The 10,921-nt window shown below is 51.8% G+C and overlaps 2 protein-coding genes across 2 annotated transcripts; both read left to right on the top strand.

Moving 5' to 3' along the window:
• The first annotated feature begins 1,728 nt into the window (after nt 1-1,728).
• On the top strand, nt 1,729-4,395 carry LOC123187558 (basic proline-rich protein). The gene has a single exon (XM_044599458.1). It carries the CDS (start codon nt 1,875-1,877, stop codon nt 4,191-4,193), a length of 2,319 nt encoding a protein of 772 aa, XP_044455393.1. The 5' UTR covers nt 1,729-1,874; the 3' UTR covers nt 4,194-4,395.
• A 5,120-nt stretch (nt 4,396-9,515) lies between these two features.
• Nucleotides 9,516-10,697, top strand: LOC123184771 (protein SRC2). The gene has a single exon (XM_044596835.1). It carries the CDS (start codon nt 9,632-9,634, stop codon nt 10,610-10,612), a length of 981 nt encoding a protein of 326 aa, XP_044452770.1. The 5' UTR covers nt 9,516-9,631; the 3' UTR covers nt 10,613-10,697.
• Nucleotides 10,698-10,921: the final 224 nt, after the last annotated feature.

Genomic DNA, 10,921 nt, shown 5'->3' with positions numbered 1-10,921 from the left:
GGCATATGCCTTCTGGGTGTGTACCACGTCGTGCCCAGTTTGAGTTCCCAACGGCACGTCTGTGTAAACTCGTGCAGGGTAGGTTGACGGGATCTCTTATCTTCCCGGCATTTCTCCCAGTAAATCAGCAAGATTACACATAGGGCAGGTCAATCTAAAGATTTTTACCTTTTGGGTCATCCATCCAGTAAAGTAATCAATTTTTTAACCTAAGGTTTTTACAGGCCTAGAAAAACTCGGTACGGGCGGTTAACAAGCAAGGCGGACAGAGCAATAATCAAGATATGCGTGTGCTCCACAAGAGCCAACCCGTCAAGCGACTAGGTTAATTAAGCCATTAACAGTACGCACAAGAAAGCACAGTGTCAAGAGATATTTCTGAAGAATAGAATCATCATGAACACTAGTACGTACTACGGCTCTGTATGTGCACCACTACCCAACGGCACATTGGAAGGCTCAGCAGCAAAGAAGGGTCCGAAAGAAATGCCTGCGATAGAACATATCCGAGAGAACCTCGCATCTTAGCAACAGAGAAAGCCGAACGAATAAGACTGCAGGGAAAAGCCGGAAGCGAGGCGAGGCCAAGGATATTGGCATCGATCGTGTACAGGCAATCTTCTGAGACGTCCATGTCGGAATCCCTTGAGGCCTTGAGCTGTCGACCGAGCATCAGATGCCTCCATATCTTTCTTTGCCTGCCGGGAAACCATGGATTACCCCGAAGCTGCTGTCCCATGTGCTTGCCAATCAGGGACTGCTTGGTGACGGTGTGTCTGCTGGTGAAGATGAATTTCTCCATCCAATGGTTTTGGATCGGGTAAATATCAAGGTGCCACCGGCTCTGAATTATGTGGCTGCTGGGAATTTTTCTCCAACTTCGCAGTCTTCCGAAAGGAGAAGCCCCAAATGCCTGCGATCATCTTCGTTTTTGTCCCTTCTAACTGAGCCTCTAAACACTGTATTACAACTTTAGACTTTGCATCTGATTCTTCCAAAAACAAAGTATATCTTCGACCACTACTCTGGTAGTATGGGTCGAGGTTATCACATGTATGGGGTGCAATAATAGTCTGCCAAGTCCAAAATTCACAAGGCGGCTGTTATTGGTACTTTAGGTGTACTTTATAAGTCTTTTCGCAAAATTATAGTTATTGAACATGCTTCTACATATGTAACAAAATACTCACTCCATCCGAGAAAACTTGTCCCAAACTTGTTTATCAAATCAATGTATTTAGCACTAACTTGGTGTTAGATACACCCATTTGAAGGACAAGCTTTTTCGGGCGGAGAGAGTATCAAATTTCAAATATGGCCAAATACAAAAAGTGTTAAATAGAACTAGCATGATACTATATTTGATAATTTTAGTTATTTATTGTTGGATTTGTCCTTTTGTTTGTCAAGTTGTGGGCCAAACCTAGATCTGAAATTTTGTGACGTCAGTATTTTGTGACGTCAGTTGTACGCGTTCTTTCTATGTGTGAAATTTCGTGATGTCAGTTGTACGCGCTCTTTCTATGTGTCATGATTTTCTTTCCAGATTCTTGACAACTTTCAGCTTCAGGGTTTGTTTTACTATAATGTCGTATGATGTCTTAATTTTATTTTCATAGCTTTATTGCACTAGTTGGGCTAACTGCTCACCAGTATGTGCCTCGAGAATCAAACAGGTGTCGATGAAGATGTCCCCAAACTGAATTTTCCCTCGGTTTTGCTTCCAAACCGGAATCTTATTTGCCCAGAAGCAGCGCCCCTACGCCTATACATACGTGTAGCGCGCATTCCTCTCCCTCTCACCTTGAAACCACCATCACGATCACCGCCTAGCACGAAGCGCTGCGAAGCCCAGCTTGCTTCAGTTCACCGGCATGGCGTACCGAGTGCTGGAGGTCACGCTCCTGTCAGCCAAGGACCTCAAGAGCGTGAACCTCATCACGCGCATGGAGGTGTACGCGGTGGCGACCATCTCCGGCGACCCCATCACGCGCCAGTGCACCCCGCCGGACCCGCACGGCGGCCGCAACCCGACCTGGAACGCCACGCTCCAGTTCGCCGTGCCGCCCACCGCCGAGGAGGCCACGGGCGGCTGCCTCCACATCCTCCTCCGCGTCGAGCGCATCTTCGGCGGCGACCGCGACGTCGGCGAGGTCATCGTGCCCCTCTCCGAGATCCTCTCCGGCGTCGGCCACGGCGCCGACTACGGCGCCCACAGCATGCCGCAGTTCGCGTCCTACCAGATCCGCAAGGTGCACCGCACCGAGGTGCGCGGCCTGCTCTACCTCACGTACCGTCTCGGCCCCGTCGTCCTGCCGGAGCCCCATCTGGAGATACCCGTCGACGAGTGGCCCGTCGTGGCGTACCCGGCGAAGCAGGTGATGCCGCCGCCGCCGCCTCCACCGCAGGCTGCTTGGCCCGGGTATGTGGCCGCGGCACCGCCGGCGAAACCACCTGCCGGCTACGTGGCTGTGCCCCCGCCTCCACCTGCAAAGCCGGCCGGCTACATGGATGTGCCGTTTTCGCCTGAGAAAGCACCCGGGCATACCGCATGGCCGTCTCCAATACCTTACTGGTACGGGCCCGCGCCATCACCTGCAAAGCAAGAAGGGCATGCCGCCGTGCCGCCGTCGCCGAAACCTTCTGGGTACGGGACCGCGCCATCGCCTGCAAAGCAAGAAGGGCATGGCGCCGTGCCGCCGTCTCCGAATCCTTATGGGTACGGGACCGCGCCGTCGCCTGCAAAGCAAGAAGGTCGTGCGGCCGTGCCGCCGGCGACTCCAAAACCTTCTGGGTACGGGACCGCGCCATCGCCTGCAAAGCAAGAAGGGCATGTCGCCGTGCTGCCGTCTCCAAAGCCAGCCGGTGGACATGTCGCCGTGCCGCCGTCTCATGAGCCATCCGGTCGGGTGGTGTCCATGCCGCCTTCTCCAAAACCAGTCGGGCGTGTGGTGTCTATGCCACCGTCTTCTCCGAAACCATCCGGTCAGGTGATGTCCATGCCACCTTCTCCAAAGCCAGTGGAACGTGCGGTGTCCATGCCGCCGTCTCAAAAACCGGTCGAACGTGCGGTGTCCATGCCGCCGTCTCCGAAACCGGTTGACCGTGTGGTGTCCATGCCGCCGTCTCAGAAACCAGCCGGGCATGTGGTGTCCGTTCCGCCGGCTCCAAAACCGGTTGAACGTGTGGTGTCCATGCCGCCGTCTCAGAAACCGGCCGGGCAGGTGGTGTCCATGCCGCCGCCGGCTCCAAAACCAGTTGAACGTGTGGTGTCCATGCCGCCGCCGGCTCCAAAACCAGTTGAACGTGTGGTGTCCATGCCGTCGTCTCAGAAACCGGCCGGGCAGGTGGTGTCCATGCCGCCGCCTCCACCGAAACCAGTCGAACGTGTGGTGTCCATGCCGCCGTCTCAGAAACCGGCCGGAAATGTGGTGTCCATGCCTCCGCCGCCGCCGAAACCAGTTGAACGCGCGGTGTCCATGCCGCCGTCCCAGAAACCAGTCGGGCGTGTGGCGTCCATGCCGCCGTCTCCAAAGCCAACCGAGCAGCATGTGTCCGTGCCGCCGTCTGCAAAACCAGCGGCACAAGTGGCCCCGCCACCGTCTCCCAAACCTTCTGGGTACGAGGCCGTGCCTTCTCCTCCGAAACCAGCACCACATGCGGCCGTGCCGCCGTCCCCGAAACCATCGGGTCATTACACCGTGCCGCCGTCTCCAACACCCGCCGGACATGTCGCTACCATGCCGTCGTCGTCTCCGAAACCACCTGTTCATGCGGTGCCACCATCTCCAAAGACAAGCACGCATGTGACGGCCGTGCCGCCGTCGCCAAAGCCAGCCGGCGGGCATGTGTCCGTGCCGCCGTCTCCAATGCCATCCGGCGGGCATGTGTCCAGGCCGCCGTCTCCAGCACCATACGGTCAGGTGGTGTCCATGCCGCCTGCTCCAAAATCAGCGGCCCAAGTGGCCGTGCTGCCGCCTCCAAAACCAGCCAACTTGCCGGCAGATCACAACCCCAGCATGGAGTTCGGGTGGGGGCTGGGCGCCGGCCTGGTCAGCGGCGCGATCAGCGGGATGCTGGCCGGCGGCAACAAAGGAGAACCGACGGCGTACGCACCACAAGCCGCTCCACTCGCCCGCAGCCGTCAAGTGTCTGTGTCTAAGACGTACGGCAGAGATGTTTACACGCACTAATAATAACCTTGCTAAGATCCAAATATAGCTTGATACGAGTGTATAAACACTTGCACGATGTACTAGTAAAGAGTGCCGGTTTGGCATGACTGGGTTTGTAGCTAGTTATGCTATAAATTAAGACATGGGTACGTCTATGTATACTTTGTAATTTGGAATAATTAAGCTTTATGCTCCTTATTAAGTTGCATATATTATGGAAGAGTAAACTGCATAAAACCGCCATATGTGCAAATCGATTCGCTCAAACTATCTAAATTGCAGTGGATCTTAGTACTGAACATACCGAAACGTGTGGTTAAATGATGTTTGTGAGCATACTCAAACCTAAATGTAGTAGTTTTATGCAGTTTGCTTATATCATTGTGCATAGTTGCAAAGATTAACGCGTGTTTGCTATTTGTAAGGCAACTAAGAATAGATTTGGTGTTAGTCGATTCGGGAGAGAAGATGAGGCGCAACTCTGAGGCAGAGCTCGCCGCGGCAAGCGACAACAAGGCTCGGGGATGCCATCGAGGTCAAGCCGGAAGCAACCCGGAGCCGGTGACGATGTGACAGTGGTGTGACCGATGGAAGGAGTCAGAGGTTGACGAATCAAGGTGTGGGGTGGTCTACTAACGCTGGAGAAGAGCAAGGGGTACAGGGATGCCGGGTGGGGAAACATGGCGCAAGCAGCGCCGAGGCGTGCCGGGGAGCACCGCCGCTCGTAGGTGGTGGCAGCAGGCTGTCGACTGATGGTACATGAGGTGAGGGTGCTGGATTTCAATATAGAGGGAGGAGGAGGTGGTGGAAGAAGAAGAAGAAGAAGAAGAAGAAGGGGAGGGGGAGGGGGGGGGGGGCTATTGTTGGATTGAAATCCAACAGGTGACGGGTCCCTACCATATAGTAGGTCCCATAGATTAATCTCTACGATTCTGTTGAAAAGAAAAGATTACTCTCCACCATCGGGTGTTCACAAAGGGATGGCTCATATTAATCTAACACTCCTCTTCAATTTACTGGCGCAACCAATTTCATCAATCGGCGCAACACAAGAACATTCACGTGGCAACACACACCATGTACGTCACAAGCATGATGAGCAATCGACGTGCACTACGGTTGCAGCAATTACATAGCAAGATGCAACAACAGTTTACTACCCATGTGAAAGAAAGAAAAATCGAAAGACCACCATGTACAAAATTCCGAATAGAATAGTGAAAAATCTGGAAACGAACAAGCAAGAGAGGAGGATAGAATTTACTGCAGCAATAATTTGCACGAGCACCTGTAGCTGTATACATCGAGCATCTTCAGTTCCATGCGTCTCGATCACGCACAAGGCAGAGCGAGGGCGATAACCGAACCACCGTCCAGACTATCTAGTCGCTGATAGTTATCCACTAAAAATGAAAACAACACTGAGATAGAAGAATCGATTCGCGGTTTTACCGTGCGTGCACCGCAGTGAAATCAGAGGTAGAGAGATAGGTGGGGAGCAGAAGCAAGAGAGATGGGCAGGTTCGGATTTGAGCCACCTACCATGCCAGTTTTACTTTGTGTCGGTGGGCCCAATATGTCAAATTCATTATTTGATAGCTTGTGAATCAACAATTTGGGTCATGTGTGTATCATGTCTGAATGGTGTTGGGTTTGAGTAAAATGTCGGTGAAATGATGTCTGTGAGCAAACCGAAACCTAAATTTGACAGCTTTATTGAAATGGAAATCTAGCAGGTGGAAAAATTGACCGATGCCAAAAATAAATTCCCGAGTGCTTGCCATATAGTGGACCCCACCGATTAATAGCCACCATACTATTGAAGAGAAAATGTTACTCCCCGCCATCGGATCTACACAGATGTATGACCCATATTAATCTCAAGGTCCGCTCTAAGATCTACCGTTGCAAAATTTCAGCAATCGGCGCAACACGACAAGCATGATGAGCAATCTTCCTCGTGCGCTTCAGTTGCAACAAAAGTACAGGGCAAAATGCAACGACAATTTACTACTCATGCGGAAGAAAAAAAATCAATAGAGCACTCTGTACAAGATCCTGAAAAGAACACTGAAAAGGGGAGGACAGAATTACCGCGGTAATAATTTGCGAGAGCACCTGCAGCTGTGCACATAGAACATCTTATGTTCCGTGCGTCTCGATCACACGCATGGAAGGGCGATGGCAACAGCCGAACCCAAGATATCGAACACTTTTAACTGACGTCCAGACTATCCAGTCGCCGATAGTTATCCAGTCAAAAAACGAAAAGAGCACCGAGACAGAAGAATCGATTCGTGGTTTACCGCGGGTGCTGCAGTAAATTAGTAAACCTGTACCTATAAAAGCATCTCCAACAGGCGCCCAAAAGAACGACGCGCTAAAATAATTTTACAGCGCCATTTTAGTAATTTTAGCGCGCCGTGGCCGATTCAATCCAACAGACGCACAAAAATACAGCGGGTAGTGGATAGCGCGCAGCAGTCCAGCAGACGCACTAAAAAATAAAGCGCCACAAATATGTCTACAACAAACAGGTCTCTACATATTTACAAATAAATCCATCTGACCAAAACAAAAATGCAATTAGGTCCCCAATCGTTGGAGCAAGCTAGCTTGCAAATCATCTTCCGCCGGCCACGGCACCCGAGCTAGCTTGTTGTGATCTCGTTGGAATCGCAAACACGAACTAGCTAACTTCCCTTCGTTGGAGCAAGCTAGCTTGCAATGGATTGGAATCCAAATCTCCGCATGCACCGCTCGCCTCTGGCCACCGCACACACTCCCGGCCAGCGAGCTCGAGGTTGCGGCGAGCTGCAGGGAGGCGGCGAGTAGAAGGGCAACGGTAGCTCCCGGCCGGCACGCGCTCCGGGCCGGCGAACTCGAGGCGGCGAGTTGCAGCCGGCGAGCAGAAGGGCAGAGGCGGGATGAGCAAAGGGAGCAGAGCACTTGTCTTTGCGCGTCATTGTCCAGCGCGTTGTACGCCGCGCACCAAATATAGCGCATGCGATGTAGAAATTCTCAGCGCGCCGAATGGATTTTACAGCGTGCTGGCTTTTGCAGCATCTGTTGGAGATGCTCCACGCGCTAAATTAGCGTCTTTTTCCAGCGCGGGCTACTTTTAACGCCTCTGTTAGAGATGCTCTAACACAGGTTCTATCAATCTATGTGCAACAGGCAAGAGAAACACATCAGAATATATCCAGAACTTAACTAAGGTGTAAAGAAAACCCAGAAATTCCCTCCATAATATCTGTACAGTTAATTATGCAAAGTACACTTAGGAAGACTAAAATATCTTGCAAGTTATTAACAATGAGGAACGAATCGATCCCACGAGATATTTCCAAAGAAGAAAGATCTGAATTACAGTATAAACAAACAGCACATTGGTCTTGTCTTTGCACTACTGCGGTCCTGAAATGCCTGCAGCACATTCAAAGGTTGAGCGGCAAAGTTTGGCTGAAAGAATTGGTATACATATCCGAACATCGCATCTTTCAGCAACAGAAAAAGCACGAATAAACCGGATGCGGAGCCGGACCGAGATATCGGAATCGATCATCAGAATAGAGAAGAGGGAGCTTTATGCTGGCCATGATTGCTGTTATGAATTTAGTCTCTAGGACTACGAGAACAATGCCTTGCCCAAGTTGCTGAGCATCCGATGCCAACAAATCTTGGCCTACCAGTACCATCCAAACTTGGACTAACAATACTGATTAACCACAAGCGGCTTCCTCATCAGGGAATTGTAAATATGCATCCGTGGCGATCCTCGCGTTGTTTTTGTATTGCATTGTGTACTTGATGTTTGTAATAATAATACAGTTAGAGAGACACACACAAAAAAACTGTTATAGTTCTAATATTATTCCCTTCTTGTAGCTTATATTCTCCACCGGTTGGCTAAGAACACTAAAGTGCCATTGAAGCAATATTCAAGTTCCCAAACACATTACCGTAGTATATATGCAGAATCCCATACTCCCATCTAAATTTTACACATTTTGGGTCCCGGAAGGAATCTAATCATCACTTGGGCCTCGCTTGATTGCCGTTCTATGGGCCATTATCCATGTAATTTCAGTCAGTTTTTTGCTCCGGGCTAAAATCATGCTTGGTTAAAATGCAAAAGAGTGTCATTGCACAAAATTAAGGCTGTGCCAAAAAAAGTGTAATTACACAAATACAAAGGTGCAATTGAACAGGTAAAAAGTGCAACTGCACAAAAAGAGCTAGTACACAGTTCAATGACCAACTCGCAACTGCTATGTGAAATATGAAACACATATTCAAATAGTAGTAAACTAAGATAAAAACACTTGTATAAAATAAAATAATACAAATATAGCACTAACAAAATTTTATAGATAACAAAAGAACTCTTCTGAACACAGAGACGGAAAAGGCTTCTTTACTACCGTACTTAGCACACACAGTGCGTCTGACCCTATTGAACCCATCAGCTGACCTGCAGACCAACGGCTGCCAATTATGCACTGCGACCGTGTTGCTCACTGTCACTGGGATTGGGATGAGCTTCATGCTCCTGGCCGTACGTAGTCCATTTGGCCAAGGAGCCGAGGGCATGGAGGTCACGAAATCACCATCCATATCGGTCAAAGTTGGTCAAGTGAAGTATTTTCTCCGTTTTAAAATAGATGACTCAATTTTATACTAACTATTTCGTTTAACCGCGTACTGCTTTCCTGGGCAGGAACTGATGCTATGCAAATTTCTAAGGGTGGATCCAATCCACATATCCACACTATGCTAAGGTGATCACCACGTCCACGTACGTGCAATTTCTATTCCACCTTATCCAAGCAGCTCAGTGGCACTGCTACCCAACATGGTACGCATCTGGTGACATGTGTGCACGCAGCCCTCGGTCGTTTTCGTTTTGGATGCTCGTCCAGTTGACGACTCGGAAGAGGTGGTAGCACTTTAACTGACATGCACACTCCTTTGGAGATGCATAGACGAATAGATGTATGTATATCCAGGGGTTTATCCACAGCAACCCATGCATGCAAACAAAAGATGACCGCCTCTTTGAACTTTGAAGCAGCTTAGTTTCTAATAACTTTTTTTTGTTTATTTTTCTGTTGTTTCAAAAACAGAAACAGCTTATTCTCATTGGTTTTAGATAGATGGCTCACCATCCATGCCGGAATTCAGAAGTGCTATTTGATCTGAATATACATAATTCTGTATGCAACCAGCCCGGAAGTTTCCCATCTGAATTCTCACATAGTTTTTGGAATTCTGGGCCCACACCTCCTCCTCCTATACATACACTACCCACTCAAGGTGCTGCATACCTCTCAGCTAGCTTCAAGCAAAGCACACCAGCACCTGCCAATCAAACACTTGCAACCAGGACATCTATCTAGCTTCATTACCTAGAGAGTGAGTGAGTGAGTGAGTGAGCTCCAAGCTAGACAGGTAGCATGGCGTACAGGGTGCTGGAGGTGACCCTCCAGTCGGCCAGGAACCTCAAGAACGTCAACCTCATGTCGCGCCTCGAGGTGTACGCCGTCGCCACCATCTCCGGCGACCCCATGACGCGCCAGTGCACCCCGCCCGACCCCTACGGCGGCCGCCACCCCACCTGGAACACCACGCTCCGCTTCACTGTCCCGCCCACCGCCGCCGCGGGCGCCAGCGGCTGCCTCCACGTCCTCCTCCGCACCGAGCGCTCCCTCGGCGACCGCGACGTCGGCGAGGTCGTCGTCCCGCTCACCGAGGTCCTCGGCCTCGGCGGCTCCTTCCGCGACCCGCGCGACCTCGGCCCCCGCCCGCCCCAGTTCGCCGTCTACCACGTCCGCAGGGTGCACCGCCCCGCCGACACCTACGGCGTGCTCTACCTCTCCTACCGCCTCGGCGGCGTCGTCCTGCCGCAGCCTCACCCTCATGCGCCGCACCCGCACCACGACCACGCTGCCGCTCACGAAGAAGACCACGTCGTCGCGTACCCGGTGGCGGCGCGGCCGTCGTTCCATCACCACCAGCCGTACGCCTACATGCCGGCCCCGACGCTCATGCCGCCGCCGCCGCCGCACTCCGCGCAGGCTTCTTCCGGTTCCGGTGCGCACATGTCGTCCTCGCCACCGTCTCCGCGGGATTATAGCGGGCATATGGCCCTGCATCCGCCGCTTTCAAAGGCTTACGGTTACGGGCACCTGTCGATGCCGCCGCCGCTCCAAGCCTCCGGGCACACGGCGACGCCCCCGGCGCCTCAAAGAGCAGCAGCCGGGTACAACGCAGCCGGCTCGCCGTGGACGAACGCGAGGAATAACGGCGGCGCTGACTTGGGCCGCATGGGGCTGAGCGCCGGCGACATGATGTCGGACGCCGCGGCGTACAACGCCGGGTACAGGGCCGGGATGGCCCGCGAGTGGAGCGGGGTCCGCGGGGCCGCCGTGTACTAGCTACTAGCCAGCATGCACATCCATCGAGTTGATCACTTATTAATTATTATAAGCTGAATAATAAAGTTGATTTGATTTACTCCTACTTGGAAGTTTTGGTGGCGACTCGCAAGATCGAGCTAGCGCAGCCGTCGCGCGCTTCCATGCGGTTCATCGCCACGGTGTGCACAACGGCGAAGTATATCTCCCCGCCGCCGCGCGCTCTGCGCCCACGTTTCCGCACGGCCGGGCGTGCGCTTGTTTTTTTATTTTTCAAAAAACCTTCCTAACTTTAATTTTAGTATAAATAATAAGAGACGAGCCTCAGGG

Source organism: Triticum aestivum, chromosome 2A, assembly GCF_018294505.1.
Source record: "Triticum aestivum cultivar Chinese Spring chromosome 2A, IWGSC CS RefSeq v2.1, whole genome shotgun sequence".
Taxonomy (NCBI): domain Eukaryota; kingdom Viridiplantae; phylum Streptophyta; class Magnoliopsida; order Poales; family Poaceae; genus Triticum; species Triticum aestivum.
Note: the sequence above shows the minus strand (reverse complement) of the source record. Positions and strands in the feature narration are given on the sequence as shown.

Coding starts and splice junctions, on each gene's coding strand:
- LOC123187558 (XM_044599458.1), top strand. CDS start 1,875: ATGGCGTACCGAGTGCTGGAGGTCACGCTCCTGTCAGCCAAGGACCTC.
- LOC123184771 (XM_044596835.1), top strand. CDS start 9,632: ATGGCGTACAGGGTGCTGGAGGTGACCCTCCAGTCGGCCAGGAACCTC.